At 39.0% G+C, this 26,304-nt stretch overlaps 2 protein-coding genes across 5 annotated transcripts; both read left to right on the forward strand.

The window, feature by feature from the left end:
• The first annotated feature begins 1,218 nt into the window (after positions 1-1,218).
• Positions 1,219-12,049, forward strand: sh3bgrl2 (SH3 domain binding glutamate-rich protein like 2). Of its 2 annotated transcripts, none has more exons than XM_078275238.1 (4): positions 1,219-1,457; positions 6,050-6,235; positions 8,115-8,195; positions 11,542-12,049. In XM_078275238.1, exons 1-4 carry the CDS (start codon positions 1,413-1,415, stop codon positions 11,641-11,643), a joined length of 414 nt encoding a protein of 137 aa, XP_078131364.1. In that variant the 5' UTR covers positions 1,219-1,412; the 3' UTR covers positions 11,644-12,049. The 2 variants fall into 2 exon arrangements, with proteins under 2 accessions (XP_078131364.1, XP_078131363.1); XM_078275237.1 differs by having other exon boundaries at positions 8,982-12,043.
• Positions 12,050-12,685: 636 nt separating this feature from the next.
• LOC144533235 (scavenger receptor cysteine-rich domain-containing protein DMBT1-like) lies at positions 12,686-25,891 on the forward strand. 3 transcript variants are annotated; one of them, XM_078274469.1, is made up of 10 exons: positions 12,686-13,057; positions 14,269-14,346; positions 14,916-14,942; positions 15,100-15,411; positions 16,583-16,873; positions 16,992-17,306; positions 17,748-18,035; positions 18,289-18,603; positions 18,993-19,292; positions 19,760-19,941. In XM_078274469.1, the coding sequence occupies exons 2-10, from the start codon at positions 14,295-14,297 to the stop codon at positions 19,846-19,848; spliced, it is 1,989 nt and encodes a 662-aa protein (XP_078130595.1). In that variant the 5' UTR covers positions 12,686-13,057; positions 14,269-14,294; the 3' UTR covers positions 19,849-19,941. The 3 variants fall into 3 exon arrangements, with proteins under 3 accessions (XP_078130595.1, XP_078130596.1, XP_078130597.1); XM_078274470.1 differs by lacking the exon at positions 12,686-13,057 and adding an exon at positions 13,720-14,127; XM_078274471.1 differs by lacking the exons at positions 12,686-13,057; positions 14,269-14,346; positions 14,916-14,942; ... (3 more) ...; positions 17,748-18,035; positions 18,289-18,603 and adding exons at positions 21,502-21,816; positions 22,646-22,954; positions 23,054-23,347; ... (2 more) ...; positions 24,903-24,987; positions 25,108-25,891 and having other exon boundaries at positions 19,205-19,292; positions 19,760-20,069.
• The last annotated feature ends 413 nt before the right edge of the window (positions 25,892-26,304 follow it).

Consider the following 26,304-nt stretch of genomic DNA (forward strand, 5'->3'; position numbering starts at 1 on the left):
AAGTTGTTTAGTTTGCTGTCCCTTCAAGAGCATTTGCTTGGTGTTTGAGATTTATGTCATGAGCCATAGTGCTATCTGGCCATCTGTAGCATACCATTGTCACAAAACTTGCAATATTCACACAGCTGCTGATGTAATTGAAACAAACTGGACAGAAAACAACCTTGCTGCCAGAATCCTGAGAACTAGACCAGAATCCTGTTATCAACCCCTAGTAGCCTACTGTGTGAGGTTACCAGTCTGAACTTGGGCCATAGGTCTCATATATAGATCACAATTTGTTGAGCTCAACTGGCTCCCTGTTGAGTCTCGTGTTATTATGTCAAGGCTGACCATGATCCATAAAATATTGTCAGATAGTGTCTCAATGTTTTTGTCATGTCTTATTACTAAGGTAAGGACACACACAATATTTACACTCGTGGCAGCATATCAGATCTGTGTCCTTATACATTTAAGACAGTGTTAGGGAAAGGAACCTTTGCTTATATAGGGGAAGTTCAGTGGGACAAGTTAGACCGGCAAATTAAAGTCATTTCCAGCATGAACTCTTTCAAAAAGAGAATCAAGGCCTGGTTACTAGACAGGGTAGCTGAATACAGCAGGGGGCCAGTTACCGTTTATATTTTTATTTATTTAAGAAAAATGTTTTTATGTTACGTCATTGATTATCACACACTCTGTAAGTTTCTTATCTTGTCCTGATGTTATGTGTTGAGGACCACAATGGAAATAAGTCCTGGACTTTATTTTTATTTACTTTAATTACTTTATATTTATCTTTCTTTTTCCTCGATGTGTAAGGCATTCTTGATACAATTAAATAAATCAAATCAAACCAGTCAAGTTGCCTGATATAACCAGAGTCAAGAAAAATATAATTTTTTTCCTTTCAAAATAAACAATATTGAATTGAATAATATCTAATTGTGCTTGGTTAAAACGTGAGGAAATACTAAATCCGAGGAATTCATTTAAAACACTACCGACTTTAAACTACATTTATTTAGACCTTAGATTTGGTCTATACTTTATCAATTGAATAAACGTATGGATGAATTGTAGCCTACAATATTACGCACTATCATTTTAGTTCTCCAAAAAAAGAAAATTAAAAAAAAACACTTAAAGATTGACTTTTTTATTTTGAAAACTGCGACCGGAAATCCTATGTTTGATATGACGTCTGTTGCATCTGTGCTGTTAAGAATTGTTGAGCGCCACAGTCTGCAGAAACGCACGCTGTTTTATTATCATGGCTCAGTTTAAATAGGCTACTGGAGACGCGTGTCTTCTCTCTTCTAAACACAGCCGGTAGTTTAAAGTCTGAATTTGTGATATTGGAAACAAACGGGACTCGCTGCCACCAAACAGTTTGTTTGTCAACTGTCTGACATTCATTTGGGATTAAAATGGTCATCAAGGTTTACATCGCCTCCTCAACCGGCTCTGTCGCGGTGAGTTTTGGCAAATGTGTTTTCAAGCTTGTTGACAGTTGTATATAAGATATGCGGGCACATGTGTACATCTTTATGCTCGCCGAATAGTGTTAATTGCCATTTTTTTTAACTGGTCTGTAAGTGCGACTTCAGACTGTTGCATTTTTTGTGAGATGCATTTTCAAAAAATTATTTATATTTGTAATTTACAGTGGGCCTTCGTTGTGTAGAAGCTTAATAAATAACATTATCTTGTAAAACTTCTCCCTCCTGGTAGAACAAAGTGCGTGTTTGGTGTGCAACCCTCCCCCTATCACATAGGCACTTTACTTTGAAACCAGCATCAGCAGCAGGTAGAGTTTTTAACCTCTGGAACCTTGTCCTTTTTTGGGGGTAATCTACTCTTATGTTGTGAGATGTTACTTTCAACTTGTTGAACCCCTGAGTAATTCTAGGGTATGGTTCCTACTGAGCAACAGCATCATTATGCAGAAAGGCCTACTGGAAATACATAAGACTTAATTAGAAGGCCATTTACTGTGGATCTTGTGTAGTGCAGAAATGATTAATTAACAATTTGATCAACACAAAATTCCAGCTTCTCTCCAGGTGAGTTTTTTTTTGTTGACAGTTTTATATCATTGTATATTGAATATGATTGGGTTTTGGACAAGACAAGATAAAGACATTTGAAGCTGTCACTTTGAGCTCTAAGGAATTCTGCTACTATTTTCTGACATTTTTATAGACTTAGCAATTAATGGATTAATCTCAAAAATACTAGACAGATTAATTAATAATGAAAAACGAAAATAATCGTTAGTTGTTACCCTAGTCCTGTAGTGCCTGCTAGGAAACAACAGGCACATGTCATAGAGAAGGCCCTGCTGATATTAGAGTACCAGCAGAAAATCATCAAACAACACTCCTGCATGAATGCTTCAAGGCTTAGGTAATGGGGGAAATGAGTAATATATTTATTTAATGCTTCATCTTGAGAAGAGGGCAGCACAATCTTTGAGCGTTTACAAAGGAGTTATTTTTAGGCCAATGACACATACATTCAAAACACACCGACTCTATCTCACACACACACACACACACACACACACACACACACACACACACACCCAAAACACAGTCATGCACGCTTAAATAGATCTACCATTTGGGTCAGTTATGTGAGAGTTGAGCTCATGTGAATGTAATTTACTGTGAATGCTTTTGAATTGAGTTACAAGTGATTGAATAAAGAGGTGAGACTGCTAGAATCCCACAGCTGATTTAAAATGAAATGGATGTGTGAGAGTAAAAAAAGAGAGCGAGAGAGATAGTGTGAGATATGAAGGGATACAATCTGTGAAAGATAGGGAAGTCAGGGGAACCAGACAGGTGCTGCAAGCAGCTAATATGTGAGCGGACTCAAGGCGGGAGCAATAATCGAAACATTACAGCGAACCCATCAAATGAGCAGTTCACAGCTTAACAGCAGATTAGTGGGGCGGAAAATCATCACCACAAAATGAATGAAGTGCAATTTAGGTTATTCCCCCTCACCCTAACCCCCACCCCCAACTCTGTGGATATGTATCAGGCTTAGTCTTAGGCTGAATCCCATTTCTCTATTACCCCTACCCCTTAGTCCTTGGCCCTAGAAAAACGAGGGGTACGGGGTAGGGGTGAAAACATACCCCTGTGAAATGGGATGCCACTTGGTTACATCATCATCATACATACTTAGGTCTGTTTGCAATACATATTTGTATACACACTGCATGGTGTGTTGTATATCTGTTTCAGTTATCACTGTTTTGAATGTCATTGATGTTCAGAAACACTTTCTTTGTTAACAAAAAGCTGTCTTTATTGCCCAATAAAGTAAACACTACAGGCAAAAACATTATATAAAAATACGTTATATTACAGAACCATTATCAACTATTAGAACCATAACTTACATGTCACACACACATAAAGAAGGCACTCAAATGTATAAAACTCAAAAAAGACACACAAGACCACAAACAAACAAAAAACTACAGCTATTCTGAAATTCCAGACCCCAGTCTGATGCCTGTTGGCCAGTAACCTTTCCCCTCATACCCCATTTCCTTCATTAGTGTCCTGTATCATAACCAACAACAATGTACAGGTGCATGAACAGGAAACGTTTTCAGAAAGTGGATCAGCTGCTGGGTACAGTACGGTAGTGTTATACAACGATATCAAACGAAATTTGCTGCTAATGGAGTTTAGTTAACACTGTAGACCTGCATGGAGTCCATTCAAGGCAGAGAAATGCGGGACTGTTGTGAAAATAAGCAATGTAGCTAACGTTAATGTTAACTTTAGCAATTTAGAGATTTTTACATAGTATACTTGCTGTTCTAATTTCTAATGCCATGGAATAATCTGTATTTTTACTAATTAAAAAGTCACCACTATGTTTCCTCACATTATTTGATCTCAGCAATGATTTTATATGCTAAGAAAGCATTTCTTTAGAAGACCATGCAAGTTGAAAATAGTTTGTAGTGGTAATGTTGGGGACAACAGAAACTGTCCTGTACCTTTTTTTTTTTTTTTTTAATTTCAGTTTCCTTTTCTTTTTTGCTCAGGATATAGTTGGGATTTATGTATGTTTTCCTATCCCAAGTCCTCTTTTTACCTGTGTCCCTCTCTGTCCGTGACTAAAGGATAAGTCTTAGCTCTAGTTAATCCCTATTTCAGAAAGTGCTCTTAAACAAAGCATGCATTACTCATATACTGAAATGTGAGTGTTTGTTTAGGAGTGCAATGTATGTATGTGTCTTTAATCTTACATGCACACCAAAATCTGAACTCACCTATCTCCTGACACACACTCTCACTCACCCTCACTGGGGGGAACTTCTTTCATTATTTAGACTCACGCTGCCTACTCACTCCTTTTCAGCTCAGAGAGAGGTTATATCATTTGTACCATGTTGGAGAAAAACTATGTGATATACATCATGGAATTAGACCAGTTATTCTATATGGGGTTTTAACCTTTGACCAGAGCAAACAGACATTGTTTCTCGTTCAAGACAGTCAGTATCCTGGCACTTCATTTGCTTTTCCATATGAGAGTCCAGATAAAGCTGTTTCATGGCCACAGAGACAATTGCAGTAGGAAGAAGACACAGCAGATTATCTTGTTTGGGTGTGTGTATAACAGACTGTACAGAACAATCCCTTACTGTCTTTAATGTAAAACAATAGCTCCATTGTGGCCCTTAGCATCACTAAAACAATGGACACGCATGACATGTACAGTATACACAAGCACAGGGCAGATATTCAATCTTTCTGTATTTATTTTTTCAAATAATCAGCCCTTTTGTCATGTTAATGAATGCTCAAGCATACCTACTGTATTGTCTGAACTTGAATCACCATGATAGACTGCATTATATGATATTACTGGAGACAAAACAGAATGGGAAACATTTATGGAGGATTACAGAATGCTTGATGTTAATACTGAATGTGAAATGATTTCTGTGCTCTAAGCAAACTTCAATAATCAAGCTAGATGTGAATGCAAAAGATAAATTTAAAAAAAAAGTGTAAAATAAGTCAGTTTTCCCTTTTGTATCTAAGCCAGTTGAGCAAATTATGATCACCATCTAGTAATAAAACTCCAAGACGTGGACTGGGCCTCTGTGTCTAATGTTTGTTTACGACTCTCCCTTCCATGGGAGTTTTCTGTCTTCTAAAATTATCTCTGTATTTTTTTTCCCTCTCAGCATTCACAAACACTGTCATGCAGTTTCAAACACAGAACATCCCAGAGCACATACAGTACTGTGACAATAACTTTCTTTAACCACATGGGGCTGTAGTATCCATCCCCATAGACCACAAATGGGTTCATTGCATGGTTTTCACGTGGACTTTCCTCTTAAATGGACACTTCATTGTGTGCTTGGAAAGTGCACAAAGGGCACACAGCTGCAGAAATGGTGTCTAAACAAAAAAATATGCTAATTTGTTACTTTATAGAATCGAATAATAAGAATAGTAATTGATATATTCATCAATAGATAATAATTGTTAATGTCAGCCTTATAGAATCTAGTAAACTGTATTGATGTACTATGAGGTCATAGCATACTGTACAGGAAAAGGATGTCAGCTCTCCGATTTTAAACCTAATCTCCTCCACTAATCAATAACCCTTCTTAATGTCCTGTTAATGTTACCAATGGAGTCCCTATGAAGTGAATACATACAGTACACTCCACAAGTGTGTGCTCTGGTTCGATGAGTGTCAGCTTACTGTTTGTCATTGCAGGAGTGTATTGAAAACCCTACTGCTTGGCCAAGAGCAATATACATGTAGAGACAAAGGGAAAGCCATGCACACATACAGTACAGTATCCAGCTGCACTTTATGCACACATGTACATACATGAAGGCAATATGAGAGTATGCATTTGTGGTAACATGTACATTTGTTTGCGTTAGCTCACATTATTGATGTAACAAAGTCCTCGTCCTTTTTCTTTCAATTATTAACTTTTTTTAAATCAACTTCTTTATCAACTTGATCTCACCACCTCTCCTGAACCAATGACCTCTTCCAGGTAAAAAAGCATCAGCAGGCAGTGGTGGGTTTTCTGGAGGCCAATCGAATCAGCTTCCAGGAAGTAGACATCACCATGCTGGAGGAGCAGAGGCTCTGGATGTATCGGAACATCCCCAGAGACAAGCAGCCGGAGAAAGGCAACCCGCTGCCTCCACAGATCTTCAATGAGGATCGATACTGTGGGGTATGATGGATGTTTAGGGGCTTTCCGACCAGAGGGATTTTTGCAGTTCTTAGAACTAAACGTTCCTAGAATGCTTTTTTCGTCGCGTTCCGACAGGAAAAATTTGGGGATTTTTAAGTTCCTCTGGCTGCAGTAGCGTACTTTTTTAGCTCCTACTTCAGAGCAGGGTCTTTTCCCTTTTCCTAGGTGTACTTGATTGGTCGAACTTATAAGTCACGCCCAATGCCAACTCGGAACTTGCAGACAGAGCAACAACCAACAACGGGACATTGAATTAAATTCACTTCTGACAACGTTTTAGGCGAGAAATTAACTGTTTAGATTTTGAATATAGGCAGTCTTGCGAAAATTGATGCCGAATTGACATTTTGTTTCAAAGTTTTCGGAGTTGAGAAGCTCCATGAAGTGAGGCGACAGCCAGCGACAGCCAGCGACAGCCAGCGCCTGCCCCGGTCTCTAGCTCGTCGCTCGGCCAGTCATGCTCAGACACCTCGCTGTGAGCTGGAGGTCTCTCAGACCGCTCTCGTAAATAAGAGGCTTTTATTTCGCCGTTGACGGTTCGTTTGTTTAAATATCACAACACATGTCCATCATAAGATTAACGGGAACCTGTGGTTAACTGTCTTTTCGGAGTTAAACTCCACAAGCGTGTCCTGCGGCTCGCCGGCCGTCTCTCACACACACACACACACACACACACACACACACACGTCCACAGGGCAGCTTGCGTCACTCCCTTACCACTCCTACCAGTCCCTATGGCCACTTGGCCAGTGGGAATGCAAACGGAAAAAAAGATTTTGGGGGAAGAGTAGTTCTTAGAACTGCTTAGAAGTGTACTTTTCCTCTAAAAAGTACAAGTACTATCCGGTCGGAAAGCACCTAATGTTTCTAATGAGCAACCGTACATCAGGTAGATCTGAACACTTGGAGACAGTGTTGTTGAAACTTATTTTTGGTTTCTAAATAAATAAAGTGGATGGGAAGGTTTTGATATTTCATCATGTAGAAATTAAAATCATGAAAAGTGAAGCAAATGCGGTGAGTGCCTTAAACCTGCATTCTATCTAATTTCCAGCAGGAGGCGACTTCACTGTTTGCAACAAGAAGTCAAATTACATAGAAGTCTATGGGAAAATGACCCTACTTCACTTGATTTATTACCTCACTTAACATTTTCAGAATGAGTTTATGGTCTCAATGGCTAGTTTCAAGTCTTCTTTAATATAGCAAGATGTTCATTTTGTTAATTATGTTCCCATTTATTTTAAAACAGAAGATAAAGCAGGGGATGCTTTGGGGCGTGGCTACACGGCGACCTGTCAATCAGGACAGAGGCTTAACGATGCTAATCCATGGCACTGTATACATTAAAATCGCCCTAAATCACATTTGATTGGATTTTAATTTTATCCTGCCAAGTTCAAATGAGAGTGTCATCCAAAATAGTGTACATTTTACAGGAAGAGTAAAGAAAGGGAATTTTACACAGGAACACCGGAGTAAAAATTATTTTAAAGGTGTAAGATTGAGTTTTTATATACATTGATGGTTGTTAATGCTCAAGCTGGTTATGTCAATAGTTCACATCATTCAGTAAAAGTTTGACCAGTTAGTGCGTGCCAGTTTATGCCCTCCACTGAGTTTGCACGCCACTTTGTAATCCTGCCGTAATCCAGTTTCATGGACGGTGCAGATTATCTGCTCTGCCTGCCGTCACTCTCACTGGCCAAAGTAATCCAAAATTACTCTGCAATGTCATGGCCATTGCATTTTATTAAAAACAGAAGTGGAGGGACTATTTGTTAGGGATGTTCACAAACATCATTCTTTATGTAGATTTATGTAACAGCCTCATTTTTTTTGTCTTTCCACTTAGGACTATGAAGACTTCTTCCAGTCGAAAGAGGACAACACTGTGTTTGCATTCCTTGGGCTCAGTTCCCAGCCCTCAGTGAAAGTAAGAGGAGACTATATATGCATTTAAAGACACAGAAACACTGCGCTGTCTCAGTGGTATAAATTATACAGCCGAAAAGGTTTGCTCTCAGTCCAGACTTCCTTAAACGCTAAACAGTCTTTCCACATATACTGGATCAGCAGCTCTAGTTTCTGCAAGCTGCTTCTGAAACATTTGATTTATAAGTGTTTCATGCAAATGAGCTTTTTTTGGTAGGTCAGTTTAAAAGTACCAAATCCCATCCATCTAGATTCAGTGGTCTTGTCTCCTCCCCTCAGTCTGTTTTTCAAATATCAAGATTTATCTGCTGCGTCTCCCAAAGGTCTCCTTAGAATTTAGATATTCATAGTTTCCACATTTAAGATCAGTGCTTAGATGATTGAGAAATGAATACAATACACAATATCTCTCATCTTCATAATGGAAATGGACTTGGACTATGTTGGTGCTTTTGAAAGAATACAAAATAACAGGAACCTTTCGAAGATCCACTTACCAAACAAATTAACTTATTTCCATTTGTCACTAAAGAGCATTTATTTGACTTCCCCCCCAGTCACACCCATTTTCTGTCTCTCCTCTAGAGGTTGATTGGATAACTAAGTTAAAAGAGATCTGATTACGTATTAACCAGCAGGATATTGCAGATGCATTTAGTGTGGACATGTTTAGCAGAGACGTCTGGTAGCATACTGTGTGGTCTTGTAAATCTAAGGAGAACGTAGATGATAATAATATAAAGTTAATCAAGTTTAATCTCTCCACCCCTTTTCCCCCAATCTCTAGGATTCTGAGTCATAGCCTAGATCAAACTCTTAAAATAGGAGGACGGAAACTGCATCGCTTCCTGTGTTGCACCACCTCTTCTCCCGTGTTCCTCCTGCATTGATGCCAACATGTTGCCAAACATCAGACCCTGCGGATTTCACCCTGTATGACCTCTCCTGACTCTGTAAACTCTCATTCCACCATCACTTAAATCTCCAAGAAGAGTCTTGATTCTCAAGAGAGACTTGTTCACAGAACAAGGGGATTAACTTTATGATGGATGCATTTGTGTTTTCCTTTCATGTTTAACACACTGTAACAGCAAGCACTGGCAGTAGCATAAACTCAGTCCAAACTAGATGTAGCAGCTTTTGCATCAGTAGACCAGTTCTTTTAGGTCAATTACAATACAGTGGATGGAGGAATTACTGATCAGGTGCAGCACAAGTCACCTAAAAACACTGTGTGTGTGTGTGTGTGTGTGTGTGTGTGTGTGTGTGTGTGTGTGTGTGTGTGTGTGTGTGTGTGTGAAGGCTGTTTTAAGTGAGGGGAAGTGTGAGGCAGCACTTAATGCAACCTGAAACGTGTGTTTGAGTGTGAGAGGATGCTGTCCCAGACATGCTAGTGGCACTGCAGTTTACCACAAAGCAGTTGAGACCAAATGGTATAAATCCTAAAAGATATGAGGGATAGACACGATCCCTAATATCATTGTCAGCATTCATGTTAAGTGTGTAGTCACGGTCATAAAAAAAAAAAAAAAAAACCTTGTTCTTGTGTTATTCCACTGCCAACCTAGTTTAAAGGACAGGGTGTCCGTTATTTTCTCTTTTTTTCTTATTGCCTTCAAATCCAATAATAAGACAAAAACCAACAATGAAAAGAACTTTATACATTCTGACTTCCCTACCCTGTCTGTGCCACTCAGCCCTGAGCCCATTCTTTTTTACCGAGCCTCTAAATAGGTTCAAATATATAGTTACATTTTGTTGAAGATTTATTTAAGATGTGGATTAATACACATTTGGTGCTCTGAGTATTTACAGCAGCAGGACGGTGTTGCATGAACATATCACCCAGTGCAACGTTGTGGCTCATTCAGGTGTTTTTTAATTTTGTATTTGTTTTTTTGGACCACTATGGAGCTCTATGGCACACAGGAATGAGATATTTCAGGCATTGGCTGAACATATGATATTTGTCAGTAGGATCAATTCATTGTTGGTTTAGTTTTTTTCATGGGATTTGTTGACAACATGAAACATATAGACTCAGCTTCCCCTGCTGAGCCTCCCCTTCTTTCTATATATTTCCAAAATGTTTGAGTAAATAAATTGCTGAAATGTGAGCAGACTGCCCGGGTTTTACAGATTATGAAATGATCATAGGTTGATACATCATGGCCAATTTGTAGTCCTGTCCTCCAATCTGTATTTCTCTGTCCCAAACACCAACACTAAGCATTTTCTCTTTAAGTCTCCCGTCCTTATTAAATTATTACGGGTGGGTGGTTGATTTATTGCTTTTTGTTTACACATGAAGGACGCACACAAACAGATGTACCTTCGCAAGCCATTCTTCCCTAAATGTCGGCCATCACGTGAAAGGATGTAATTTTTATTTATTTTTAATCACGGACGGGATGTATTTCTGCCACTAACAACATTCCTATTTTGCTGAGTTGTATCCTCATGTATTGTGAAATCATGTAATGACTTTGTTGTGAAATAATGGATACAAACAAGCCTGTTGGACCGACTAAATGTACTTTGTTACACCTCTCTGTCCGTGACTCTGTTGTGTTTTAATTGTGGCATTTTTCTGTTTGTCTTGAGAATTATATGCAATGACACTTCACTGTATGAAATGTTTAAGTTATTTTGCCTCAGTATCATGTAATACTACCAGGGCTTTAGATTTACACCCGCCAACGCACCAATTGCGGGTAAAAATGAACTTTGGCGGATACAATTTTGAAGTTATAGCCAATTTGGCTGGTGCTGAATGAAATGAAGCGTTTGTTTGAATCAGTAGGCTGCAGAAACGATGCAACAAGTCAGTGTTTCCAGATTGGTCTGTTTTCTTCCAAGACAGTTGGGCAGTTTTGTGTGTCTTTGGCTTGGAAACGTAATCTTTATCCAGCAACACTGCTTGTAGTACTAATCCTACATTTTCCCATGAACACCAAGTTGTGACGCGTCAGACAACCGCTGTCTACTTGCCTATAGCGTGCGTGTTATTGATCACAAGCTATGCTGAAATGGAGAAGACAAACGGACCGGAGCCAAACAAACCAGAGGAGCTGAATTTAAAGTAAAGTTAGTTAAGAAAAAAAAATAACTACTAGCTGTGTTGGCTGGTGGAAAAAAAAGTAAATTTAAAGCCCTGGATACGAATACAAAAGTGGTACACAGTTGTTTTCTTTGCATATTTGAAACCACCCTGAACAACCTTGTCTTGAGAGGATCAATCTGAAGCCCTTTTGTAGTGCTGGTGGGGTGTTTTTTGTGATGCAGAAAACCCAAATTGCCAACTGAAAGCAAAATTTGCTAAACATATGTTTGTGTTGCTTATGTAGTGTCACCTACAGAGTCACAATAAACTCTTGGACCCATCATTGTGCAGTGATTGCGACTGGATAAGAAAAATGGACTTAAATACAGACTCCAGAGACGTGTGAAGTGGCATTGACAGTCAAGCAGAGAATACATGTGAGGAGGTACTGCGCACTAATGGTGATGGCTGATGAGGCAGGAGGTTTACACATGAATGGATGTTTGTTGGCCTAACAATTTTCTCTAATTCGACGCCAGAAAATGAATTGATACATATTGTACCCTCCTAGTGTCTAATTATTGATTATTAAAAACACCTGCATCTCTCTAAATAGAGTAACCGCTTTTTTACCCGCTTCTAAAATGTTGCTTGCTTTTCAAGGCTGTTCGTCACTTAGTACTGCTTCTTCTGGCAGAAGCTGTAGCACTAAGAACTAACAAATGTAACAACTGTTAAATTCACCTTTGTGCTGTTGTATTTTAATCAAAAGAAACTGAGATTTGCTCATAAAAAGAGTCACTTTTGTCCTCTTTGAACTTGCCTTTGCACTTGTGAGACGATTATCTTGCTTATGATATGATCGTCCTGTGTGTCAGACCAAACACAGTGCCCCCTTTCCCCGGATGTAATGATTTACTCAGACATCAATATGTGCTTAACCTGCTGTCCAAACCTCAGTATCCTCACTTCTGTCATTAGAGAACACTGATAGTCAGAGCTTCACTACTTTAAGAGGTTCTGGCTGTGCGATCCCTTGGGGGGAAAGGAGGATTTTGGAGGGGGGGGGGGGGTATGAGTATGAGCAGCATCAAGAGGAAGTTTGAGAGGTGATTATTTTGTAAAATGGTGAAACATGCAACTGAAACGGAGGCAAATTAAGGAAATTCTTTGTACGTGCAAACAGATGGCCGAACCAGGCAACCTAAAATGCTGAATAGACAAGTCAGTTATGCAATATCACGTAGACACAGCCTTAATTGGACAGTATATTATTATGAATAAAAAGCAAAAGAACAACATGTCAGGAAAATTAGCTGAGGGGAAAACCACATTTCAGACCCGCCCCCAGTAACAAAACAACTACATTCATTGAAATTAACAAAACAGACTGGTAACCACGACTAACAGATAACATCAGATTGAATGTACTTGCTGTGTATGCAATTTATTGTATTGTATTAGTTTGACAGGAACTGTGCTTACTGATCGACAGAAAAAGTCAAATTGAGCCAGAGTTAGCCTAAAGGTTGTCGCTATTGTCCCTAGCCTAGCTAGTTGGATCTACACAGCATAAATTGTTGCTCCAAAGGTGCAGTAGTGATAGAAAATAATTGTGAAAGAAGACTGTACTGCAGTATTTTGCACTCTATAACAGGAACTGAACAAACAAAAAAATACTGAGGCTCACACTTTCACAAGGGGAAGTGTTAGCCATTCCCAGTTCCAATGAGTCATGTGGATGTTAAGATGTGGGACAAGAACTGGTTCTGTCAAGTCAAGTGTTTGTGACAGAACAAGTCCTCAACTCATTTTGTAAGGTAAGAACATTTATTTTATATTTCAGTGATTTTGTGTCAACAAAAAAAATCATTTTAAAGCTCAATGTTTGGTGCATTTAACTAACAGAGGAGGCTTCTTATTATTATATTATTGGGCTTGGAAGTGGCCTGGATTGTTTTGCAGCATAATCCAGCACTTGGATCACATTGTGAGTAAAAAATGCGATAATATTAACCAAGACTGACCATATGAAGTTTTGATGCATTAAAAACAACACAATTGAAAATGTAAACAATGATTTTTTTCATGTTTGAAAATGCATAATTAATGCCAAGATTAAAATTTAAATATGAATGCCACTGCAAAGCTCATATTTATAATAGAACTGAATATGGAATTGCATTCATATTTTCAAATTGAATGTATGAAATTCCTGCAACAGCATTGTGAACTTTTCACATTATAGTGTCATTTTTCATTTAACATATTTCTTTCCTGATTTGTACTCACGCCAAGTCATATGTTCTGTGGAGGCTTTCTTAAAGATCGTACAATGTACAAAATAAACAGCAAAGTGGCCTGTTTATTAAGGCTACCACTTCATTGGGATTTAAAGAAAGGGAGGGAATTGGCTGTGCTTTGTACAAATTCAACATAAAAGGACTGCTGTGATAACCAGAGGTGGGAGTGGACCGGTGGTTGGGATGACATTGGGAGTCAATGGTCACCTCTTGACATTCGCTCATAACAACTCTCCTTTTGATCTTCATTTACCTTTCATTTTTTTGCAGTTGTTTATTTGTTCTGTCCATAAATCAGCAATTTCATGCACAACTGCTTACAGCATTATTTTACACGTGGGTGTGTTTCCCTGTGGAATATGAATTTCTTTTTCAAATAGTAATGTAGATAAAAAAAAGAAATCCCCTGTCTTTAATGATTGATCAAAATGTCAACATGCGTCCATGTTGCAGTCCAAGTCCAGGCAGCCTCTTTATTCATAACAATTACTGGATCTGCACATGGGGCGTCTATCCTTTTGATGTTTCAGATGGAATCAGCTTTTTATTTTGAATTGTGAGTTCAAATAGTCTGGTGGATTTAAAAGGTAAGAGCCTTCGCAGATTTTTGTAAAAATCAAAAAAAAAATAACTGGATGGCTCCCAAAAATCAACTTTGCCGAAGACAGATAGAGAGAGTAAAGTAACAAACTTTTTAACAATACTTTGTTTTTATCGTACTTTGACAGCATTTGATCTACTTTGAAGACACAATATGATCTTCATTACTGCTGAAAAACTACATTTTGTTTTTTATTTGTCAATAGGTGAGTTTCTGTTTTTTTAAATTGACTTCTTCCTTTTGACTTCTTAAATCAAATCATATAAGTACAATTTAGTCAGTTTGGTTGCATGCTCTCAAAACCATGAAAAATATGCATTCACTAACCCAATTAATGCTAAATAGTATAGTATGTATGTATGTGTTATTTGTTTCTGTATCTATTGTTAGTTTATTTTATATTATTGTTTTATGTATGCACCTTCAACCAAGACAATATCCTAGTAAGTGCTACATGCCTGCCAATAAATCTCTTTCTGATTCTGAACAGAAGTGAAAGTCTCATTGTTTGTATCCAAAGAATATTCCTTTATTATTGATAAGTGTTTTGTTTTTTCAAATGTTCTTTCTTTGATCAATTTGACAAAGTTAATGTTGGACAATTTTGAGGGATGTTTTTTTGTAACTTCATGCTACATCTCAAGGGGCTATCCTGATACGTAACACATTTGATAAATTACAGCACTAAATGCTGTGCATTCATTGTACAATATTGATTGAAATATTCATGACAAATCTCTGGGCTGAACATTTTACTATGTGTTTCTGCTGTAGGTCTACTGAGTCTACCACTGCTTACAGGTTAGTAAGTTCTATTTATGTTTGATGCCAAAAAACACATGCACAATTAGATTTTTAGATTTCTACAACCAAATCTAATAAAAAATTACTTTTTGTTATTGAGTTTGGTGACACGACCTACAGCTATTTCATTACAGCTTTCATTTTTCATTTCTAGAATGTGACAAAATTAGGCTGGTCGGGCCTTCCCGTTGCTCTGGTAGACTTGAGGTCTACCACAGTGATAGTTGGGGAACGGTGTGTGATGATCACTGGAGCATTGCCAACGCTGACGTGGTGTGTCGAGAGCTAAACTGTGGGACAGTTCTTGATGCCAAAAAAGGCGCCTTTTTTGGAGAGGGACAGAACAGGATCTGGTTGGATGATGTTCAGTGTACTGGTCATGAGCCTTCTGTCCTCAAGTGCTCACACAGACCAATGGGGGAAAATAACTGTGGCCACAGTGAAGATGCAGGGGTTGTCTGTTCAGGTAAGACTGGGTTCATCCTTATAGTATATTCTTATCTCAGTTATGTTTGCTTTGCACCCACTTGTGTTTTATTTAAAGTTGTATTACTGGTTGGATACGACTGAAATTACACACTTTATTCCTTTATTAAAGCAATAGTTGGACATTTGTCTTTGGGAAATTGGTCTTCTCGCAGAGTTGATAAGATTGACATATACTCTCATATATGTCCATTAAGACCACAACAACTTAGCTTAGCTTAGCATGAAGACTGGGAACATGGATAACATAAAAAAGGCGAATTGTTATTTTTACACAAATAGATATGCAGATTATTGAACTTTGGTGCTGGTAAGTGGACTTTGTCACCTTTGATCAGAGCCAGGCCAGCCGCATCCCTGTTTCTAGTGTTTCTGCTAAGCTAAGCTAATTGGCTGCTGGCTTATTTTCATTGGATATGAGTTATATCAATCTTCTCATCTAACTTTCCATCTGTAAGCGAGTAAGCATATTATCCAAAATATTGAACTTTTTCTTTAAACATTAATTAGGCACTAACCTCTAATCACAGCGTAAGCTCCTAAAATCAAAAATCACAAAACCCTCCATTACAAGTGTCTTGCTCAATTAATATGAAGACAGGAAATGTGGAACTGTCAAGAGAAATTGGGAAATACAGCTGTGGAGAAAAGCAGCTAACGCAGCATTTATCTTAGCAACTGATCATATTATTGCATCAAAAACCTAGTGATTGTATTGTCAGCAGAGCGTGTGAGCAGAGCTCAAGCAGGAGGATTTTGGATGGAGCGCAGAGCGGATTTTAAAATGTTGGAGTTTTATCTCCGGCTTTGAGCAGGGGAGCAGAGGGAAAGAACAGCTCTGTGAGTGAGGAGCGGAAATTCTCACTGCTCCTCTCCGCTCGCATGGCCTGATTGTCAGATCACAATGTGTTGTCTGCTTTAAAATGATTGCTACGTGTTGCTGTTGCAGCAGAAATACAACTGACAGGTCAGTACATGACCAGCTGCTGTAAAGTGCAAAGAGCATTGGACAGAGCCCATATAACTAGCACTCCCTGTTTGTCTTCACTTTTCAAACCTTCCATTCTTTTTTGCAGTTTATTCTACTTACACACAATCATTTGTTGTGTATTTGTTGATTTTAGTTCAATTTTGATCTACATATTTTGCAGAATATGTGAGAGTGGTCAACGGAAGCAATCGGTGCAGCGGTCGAGTGGAAGTCCACCATGATGGCAACTGGAAACGAGTGTGTAATGACTGGACCAAGGCAGACGCTGACGTGGTGTGCCGAGAGATTAACTGTGGCACTCCTGTCGATCAGGCTGAAGTGCTATATTTTGGAGAGACACGTGACCTGGGTGGCGTCAAACCCAAGTGCTTTGGGAATGAGAGCTCTCTCTCACAGTGCAGACTTCAGGAATTCAAGGAAAGCTGTGCCGATGCTACTGTTGTCTGTACAAGTAAGTCATCTATGTGTTCAAACTACGTCAGTAATTTTGTATTGAACGTATTGTGGTTACTTTTGGATGGCTTCTGAAAAAACATGCCATTGTCTTTTTTTTCTTTTCCATCTGACAGACAATAAACTACTACGGCTGAGTAACGGGACTAGTCGGTGCTCTGGCCGAGTTGAAGTCTACAACGATGGACAGTGGGGAACGGTTTGTGATGACAGATGGGGGATGCCAGAAGCAGATGTTGTATGTCGAGAGATGAACTGTGGGAGTGCTCTCTCCGTCCAGTACAAGGCGTTTTTCGGCAGAGGTCAGGGTCAGGTTTGGTTGGACGATGTTGAGTGTACTGGTCATGAGAAGTCTCTTGCTGACTGCCCTCACAGAGGTTTTGGAGAAAACGACTGTGACCACAATGAAGATGCTGGTGTTGTATGCTCAGGTAACACGTGTAACACAACATGTTTTACTTAGTGTAAGTACATTACAAATCCTGATGACACCCCAATTTCGAGTGCCAGAGCAATATAAAAAAAAAAAACCTGAAACAAACAAAATGATGACTTTGTACTTCACCAAAACAAGAGCTGAAAATACAACACTTATCTTTCTCTTTTTTAAACTCCTGCATGTATACTGATTTGGAATTTTCATAAACATTACTTCCAAATTTCTACTAGAAAATGACTAAATTAGAAAATCCTCTGTAGCCTGGCACAATCATGTTTTTGCTGTTCCTCTTGTTATAGTTGTCTTTGGTGCATTATCACATATTTAGAAGCAGTGCTGTTCTATTTGCCACAAATCATATGTATGCCATTGCTGAAATATTAACATTTTTCTTGAACATTTTAAATACAATACCTTCTTAACTGCTTTCCAGATTCAGTCAGATTGTTCAATGGGACTGACCGCTGTTCTGGAAGAGTGGAGATCTTCCACAATGGCCAATGGGGGAAAATTTGTAATAACTGGGGCAATAAAGATGCTGCAGTGGTATGTAAGGAACTCAATTGTGGCCCTCCAAAACCACTTCAAGAAAGCTTAAATTTGGGTGACAGTGGACTGAGAGCCTATACCAGTAGATGCTCTGGCAATGTGACCTCTATTTCCCAATGCACACTTCAAGAATTGACAGGGAGGTGTGAAGGTGTTTCTCTTTCATGTGGAGGTAAGACACAAAAGATAGGAATATACCGTACTGTAGCACAGTTCAACTAGAATAGCAAAGGACATGTGGTCATTAAAAACAACATTGGCCTATCTATCTGCATTAAATCTTCTTCTTACTTACTTAAATATCCTGATTGTGATAAATAAGTATCTACAAAACTGAGTACATTTGACAGTCCAGATGAAGCCCACTATTTCATAATTTGACTTTAGCTTGTCATTACTTTTAACATGAGTGGATCTGTCCTCAGGTAATCCACCACTAAGGCTTGTCAATGGCACTGACAGGTGTTCTGGTAGAGTGGAGGTTCAGCATGACGGCCAGTGGGGAACAGTGTGTGATGACGAGTGGGACATCAAAGATGCTCAGGTGGTGTGCAGAGCCATGGACTGTGGAACAGCTAAGACAGCCAAATCCAGTTCCTTCTTTGGTCAAGGCCAAGGAGACATCTGGCTGGATAATGTAGGCTGTATCGGTAATGAGACGTCTCTTATGCACTGCCGACATTCCAACCTCGGAGAACATAACTGTGGTCATGGGGAAGATGCCGGTGTGGTGTGCTCAGGTACCATCTTGGTTATTGTTAGCATGTTATTTACTTTATTTTACACAGTGTTTTTATGCTTACATTTATCCGTCGCCCCTAATGCCTCAAATTAATATTTTGCTGATTATTGTCAATAATAATATCATAGTTGTTTCTGCTACAATATCAATCAGAATATCACATACACATATACATACTTAGGGACAGGTGTTGCGAATTAGCCATGGCTATAAACACTGTGATACAGGCATCGGATTGTTCTTTGTGTAATAATCTATGTTTTTTGTATCTGTCCCTATTCAAATAAACAGAAATAAAATACAATTTGAATTAACCAGCTATTCTTATTCTAACATGTCCAAACCCCAACTAACTAATGTCTGATTCTCTCTTCTTTTGCTCTCCAGATAACATTAGACTGATCAATGGGACTGACCAGTGCTCAGGCAGGGTGGAGTTCTACCATGGTGGCCAATGGTCAGCAGCACATAATCTTAACTGGGGAATGAATGAAGCTGCAGTGGTGTGCAGAGAGATGAATTGTGGAGATCCTGTCAAGTTCTCAGGATCATATGGTCAGGGCAGACATCCAAGAGGGTATACGATCAGTTGTAGCGGTAGAGAGAGCTCTCTCACACTGTGCACACTGAAAGAATATGTCAGGACCGGGCACGATCGCTTTGAAGAGGCATCTGTCAAATGTTCAGGTAAGACTTGAAGTTGAATTGAAATTTGAATTCCCCTCACATGCCTCTCGTGTGCTAGCGAACTAACACAGCTGCAATGCGTCTGCCAATGCGCAGCGGCCCATGCGTATGGTGACAATATGACAAATGACCAGACTGTCAAAAGTCAAAGCAATGAGTCCCGCAACCTCATTACTCCGTATGTTGCCTCGTCATTTAAATCATGGAGTAACTAACATAGTCACTGAATAATGCAAAGATTGCTCAAACCACAGATGGGACCCAGCAACAACTAACAATGTTGGTGGCTCCCCCATCTGGGGTTTCAATTGAAACACTTATGTAAGGGGGGACGCTACCACGGCAGAAAAATAATTAAAACTTCAATTTCTTCTTTTAGGTAATTACAACTTTGACCAAAAAAGTACACAAATAAAAACAAACACCAAAGTTGGACTGTAACTTCATATAACAACTGTCATTTCCAGGTAATGTGAAGTTGTCTGATGGGCCCAGTCAATGTGCTGGAAGAGTGGAGTTCTACGACAAAGGCCAGTGGGGGAAATGTGTGTGGTGAATCCTGGGATGTGAATGATGCAAATGTGGTGTGCAGACAGCTGGACTGTGGGAGGACTCATAAATTTACCACTGTGGCTGAGTATGGCCATGGCACGGGACAGACCTGGATTGATCAAATTGAATGCAATGGATTGGAGTCAACACTGAGTCAGTGCCCACAAAGACCATTTAGAGACAAAACTTGCAACACAAGCTCAGTTGCTGGTGTTGTCTGCACAGGTAAGAAAAAGCATACAAAAATGACAAAAGATAATACAGTCTTGTTTGTTGTTCAGTTGTATCGCTCCCATAACTATGTCAATTTCATGTATGGCTTTTTTCGCTTAGTTTTACAAAACTTGTTTCTATATATTGCCACTTTCAATCTCATTCCCACATGGCTTGACAGAAAAGTTCACACTTACTTGGTGTTTCAACCACATGTTCTGGTCTTCCTTTACAGAAACAGTAGAGTTGTCATGAAGATGGTTTAGTTGTTATTAAATACCTACGTATGGAATTTCGGTCATGTGATAATAGGGGCTTGTAAATGCTGGGGGGCGTAACTTCTGCCACTGGTCAAAGATCAAGAATGACCTTTCAAGCTGAACACAGTTTTTTCATTGCTCTCAGTGTGACAGTCAGTGTCCCCATTAACTTAATGACTAAATTTTAAATCCCTCAATCCATCATATGAAAGAAAGGAAAGAAAAAAATAGATTGTCTCACTCTGCCTATTAAGGCTGTATTAAATCTATGCTTGAATACATTAATATAACTGATGCAGGTAACTTGTCTTTCTACTGATTAGTGTTTTATCAGCACGTCACAGGTTCTTATATTATATAGAAACCATCATACATGCTTTCATTACCTCCCGTTTGGACTACTGCAATGGAGTCCTGTCTGGGATCCCCAGCAAAACCCTAAACAGGCTCCAGTATGTCCAAAACTCTGCCGCCAGGGTCCTCACCCACACCAAGACCTGGCAGCACATCACCCCAACCCTCATCCACCTTCACTGGCTCCCAGTTAAATCCTGCATCAAATATAAAATCCTCCTTCTCACCTACAAGTCCCTCCATGCCCTGGCCCCACAGTACCTCTCCGACCTCCTCCATCCATACACCTCACCCCGAAACCTGCGTTCCTCAGACGCTGGCCTGCTCTCCATTCCCAACCCCAGACTCTGTACCTTCGGAGACAGAGCCTTTAATGTTGCAGCCCCATCCCTCTGGAACACCCTCCCTGCAAATCGAAATGCTACATCCCTGGACATTTTTAAAAAAAACTACTGAAACACCACCTGTTTACCACAGCCTACTACCTCCTTTAGTATAGCCACTGTAATTCTGTAAAGTGTCCTTGGGTTTCATGAAAGGCGCTATATAAATAAAAGTTCTTCTTCTTCTTCTTCTTCTTCTTCTTCTTCTTCTTCTTCTTCTTCTTCTTCTTATTATTATTATTATTATTATTATTATTATTGATTAATTATTATAGTCATATTTTTCAAATGTATTGTGTTCCAAATCTGAATAGTGTGCAATGTAAAGAATAAAGTACTTCACTAGTGTTCTTCTTTGATTAATTATCTGTCATATATTTGACTACATTAAAATGAATTTGAAATGTCTGATACCATATAATCATTTTAGTTTACTCTACATTACAGGAAGTTTGGAGGTCCGGTTGGCTAATGGTAAAGATGAATGCTCTGGCAGAGTAGAGGTCCGTCATGGCAATGTGTGGCAAACGGTTTGTGACACAGACTGGACCCTGAGTAAAGCTGAGGTGGTGTGTGAGCGGCTGGAATGTGGAAATGCATTGAGTGCTCCTGGCGCTGCCCATTTTGGCCAAGGCAGTGGATCAGTAGTGGAGGCTAGCAAGTCATGTTTTGACAATGTGACATCTCTTCAGCAATGCTCACTCAAAGGTTTCAGAGGAGCAAGGTGTGGGCACGAACATGATGCTTCTGCTCTATGTGCAGGTAATAGCTTTTAATGTATGTCAGAAATTCTCTCATACAGTTGGACAAATATGACCTCACCAGCATTTGTTTCACAAATGTATACTGTTTACACAAGTAAAAATTAATAATTACACATACTTCTTCAATAAAATGCAATCATCCCTTAAAGAAATAGTTTAACATTTTAGGAAATACACAAATTTGCTTTGTTGTCAAGAGTTAGATGTAAAGATTGATACCACTATTACTTCTGTGAGGTAAATAAGTAGCTGGAGCCAAAAGCTAGTTGGCTAAGCTTAGCATAACAACTGGGAAAAATGTGAAACAGCTACCCTAAATGAATTACAAACAAATATAAAGTGCTAATTAGTTAGCTTTAGAGGTGCTGGTCAGTTTTGTTAGCTTCAGACAGAGTGAGGTTAGCAGGTTTCCTGTTTTCAGATTTTATGCTAAGCTATGCTAAACAGCAGCTGGCTCTAGTTATGTTTACGTAACTAACGCTCAGAACAAAAGCAAATTAGCATATTTCAAAATTCTGAATGTCTAACTATTACTTTAATGTTTCACCTGCATGACAAAAGTGACATAAGTCATATTCCACATCATTATTTTTCTGTCAGTCCAACATTGTTTCCCTTTTTGCTGTTGAAATTACAACAGATATAATGGTGGGACAAAGAGTACTTTCAAAATAGAATATAAAATGTATTGTGTTTTAAAATGAAAATGTATGTGTATTAGTACATGCAAATGCAATTACAATAACATATACACTACAATTCTATTTAAATACATGTCTCCAGGACTGTCCCATTTGGACTCACTTAATTTCTTTTTTCATATGCAGCACAGATACGGGCGGTTGGCGGCTCAGGTCAATGCTCTGGTAGAGTGGAGATCTTCTATAAAGGCCAGTGGGGAACTGTGTGTGATGATGATTGGTCAATGACCACTGCTGATGTGGTATGTAGACAGCTTGGCTGCGGTCATGCCGTTTCTGCTCCTTTAAGTGCCCACTTTGGTAGAGGCACTGGCCCAATATGGCTGGATAATGTGGAATGTAGAGGCGAAGAGTCTGCTCTCACACATTGTACGCATCCTGGTTTTGGAGTAAATAACTGCGGGCATGGTGAAGATGCTGGTGTTATCTGTTTAGGTAAGAGACCTGGCTCATTTTTAATCTGTGAATGACTTTCCAACAGGTATTAGATGAAGCTGCGTTTGCTGTTACGAAAACACTTATTATCTGTTTCAGGTGCTTTACAGAAGCCCCAAATCACTTTGAGTCCGGCTCCGGAGGTAAACTGGGGTGAAAGAGTTGAGATCACCTGCAGTGTAGTAACAGAGCACTTGGGTGGGACATTCGTCCTCAAGAAGACTCAAGGATCATTTCAAATGGAAAAATTCTCCGAGAACGAAGCTGCAACCTTTATCTTACCTAAAGCGGACTTCAGCCAAAGGGGGTCATACTTCTGTGAATATCAAAAGAAATTACCCAATCAAGTCATCTATTATCCTCAAGGAAATACTGCTGAGCTCTCTGTAATAGGTATTGTGTGCTTTGTTTGTCCATTTGAACATAATTGTTGGAAATTTGACTGTGCAAGATTGCAATCAGGTTTTATGATCCATATGAATTTGTAAAAGTTGGTTTTCTATTCTACAGTGAAATTGGAGAAGCCCAGCATCTCCCTGACATCTCCGCATGCAATGGTGATCTACAGCCCTGACAAAATATCGGTCATCAAAGGCAGGAGCTTCTCCATCACATGCTCCATTTATTCTACATATGCGGGAGGTTTCTTCTATCTGACGAAGTCTAACAAGAGCACAGTCGCTTCATTGCCAGCATTTGGCCACTCTGTCTTCTACATGGCCTACTTTGAATTCCCTGCTATAGAGTATACAAACCAAGGAGAGTATAACTGTGTCTACGGGCTTAACATGTCCTCGATGTCCTTCTGTTCTGTTCCCTCCAAGTCACTTCAAGTCACTGTAATTGGTAAGACCCAAAGAGTCCTTGAGAGTGTATTTGTCTTATTATAACTAGTTTTCTCCCTTGCTAACTCTACTACATTATCTTTTAACTCCTACAGCAACTTCATCCTCTTCAGTGGTCTCAGGACTAGTGGGTGGGCTGGTGGTGTTGGTACTCGTGCTGGTTATAGGTTACCTGGTCTGGAGAAGAAGAAGGCGAGGTGCTGGTAAGAGGAACACTTCTTATTTTACAAATTTAGCCCAATGCCCCCTTTGTTTTACTGTCATATAATGTGTTTAGATAGTTTAAAGCTGCACCAAGTAATATTGGATATTAACAATGGAAAGAAATGTAATTATAATATGAAATTTGCAGCTTGTCGTGACACACCCACTAATAATTATCACTCGACTGTGCAGTTCAACCACGACTTCACTGTTTTGATTCACATAGTGTCATTGTTTTTGGCAAAAAAAAAAAAAACAGTGCACCTGACCAGCAAATGGTGCACAGATTACCTTAGCAACTAGTTTGTGAACATAGTGGAACATTTTGCAGCTGTTGGGTTTACAGATTGTTGCTGACTCCAAGAGGTTTATTATGAAAAAACGACAATATGTAACAGATAATTATCATTCAATTTTGCATTTCCCCCTCAGCTCTAAGGAGTGTTTTAACATCTTTCAGCTCATTGTTTTGGTTTTTCCGGCCCGCAACTTCACTGTTTCGGTTCAGTCTTTGAGCTGCAGCACGCAGCTGTTTTCATTCAAAAAGCTCTAATGACCCAGTGAGCATGAGCTGCCCAGCACCACAGCAGACAGGCAATGTTAGTGACTAGCTGGTGAACATAGTGAAGCATTAAGCAGCTAAAGAACCAGATATTTTTCACAGTTATTGAGCTATACATATCTAAAGGGATAGTGAACTTGCACTGTAAGCACCAAATTAATGCTAATGTTGCTCAGAGGGGCTTATGGAATATGTCAATGTTGTGTTTACGGCTTGTTGGGCTGCCTCCAAGTGGCCAAACAGTTAATGCAGGTTTATAAATGACAGACTTAGTTTCTCTAGATTTCCCCTGTATATGATTCAGCTTAAACAATTTTTTTTTTTTACTATTTTTTAGGTACCATGGTTCAGTTTAGTAACAGGTTTGGAGGAGCAATAAAGCAGGACGTGGATGAAAGGAGTAATGGAGCATTCGATGGAAGGTAGTAAAAAAGGAGAATGTAGCTGATGTTATTTGCCAAGATATACGTTTTATTTATTACATCAAACAACTTAAAATACATCCTTCTGATTGCATTTGTCACCCTCCTTATCTCCCTCAGAATCCACAATACCCAAGTGAATGAGAATGCACAGAGTCTCAGCCCAGAACACAACGATGCTGATGTTGATAACTCTGTTGAGAGGGTCCCTGAAGACCTGGCAGGGAAAGTGTGTTATGAGCTTGAACCACTCGTTCTCTCGTGATAACAAAAGGCTTCAAGAAATAATGTCATGCGATTTCACTAAATTCAAAGAGTAACATAACACCAGGCTGAAAAATATGTTTTTACGGCTCTCTCTGGTTAAAAATTTCAAGTCTGGCGCACCTGTAACCTCACCCAACACTGATGTCGCAGTGTACTGACACACCCTGGCTTACACTTTTACATCACCGCAACAAAAAGAGAAGTTAAACCACTGGAGGTCTGCTAAAAACAAGATTTTCAGCTGGTGTTCAGTTGCTATTTAAGGTAGTCCTGAACTTTAGGGACCTGTTTTAAGTGTTTTTACACCTTTTTAAATCAACACACTTTACATTTCCTCAAATAAATGCTGTGTTATTTGCTTTAAAATATGTAGAAAATAAACTTTGCGGAAATTGAAAATGTGATTTTGAATAATATACGTGATACCTATGTAAATGGACAAAAGTTTGCCCGTAACACTTATTTTCCTACTATTCCTGTAGTGATTTCTATTTTTCTGGGAGATTCTTCCAATCACAAAGCTAAGGTCCCCTGACCTGTGGGAAGATACTGATTATGTTGTCTTTGTATTGCATGATATTTTGCTTTATTTAGTGTATGTGAATGCTGATCAATAAATTTGTAATGTTGAACAACACTTGCACCTTTTCATTCAGCACAATTTTAATTGAATACACCCTCCTGATTTAGGAGCAAATGTGCTTAAACTTGACCAAAACAGCAGCCAAAATACAATATACACCATCAAATACAGCAATGACATTCTTTCAATACATTCTTAATTTGTGTGAATCCTTTAATCATCATAGATAATAATACAAACATAATCATCATCATTATCTAACGAAGCAGCTAAATTGGAGTAAAACATTTCCCTTTGAAATGTAGTGGAGTAGAAGTTTAAAGTAGCATTAACTGGAAATACTCAAGTTAAGTACAAGTACCTCTAATGTGCTTATGTACAGTGACAGTACAGTTACTTTCCACCACTGGTGTGTGTGTGTGTGTGTGTGTGTGTGTGTGTGTGTGTGTGTGTGTGTGTGTGTGTGT

Source organism: Sander vitreus, chromosome 18 (genome assembly GCF_031162955.1).
Source record: "Sander vitreus isolate 19-12246 chromosome 18, sanVit1, whole genome shotgun sequence".
NCBI lineage: Eukaryota > Metazoa > Chordata > Actinopteri > Perciformes > Percidae > Sander > Sander vitreus.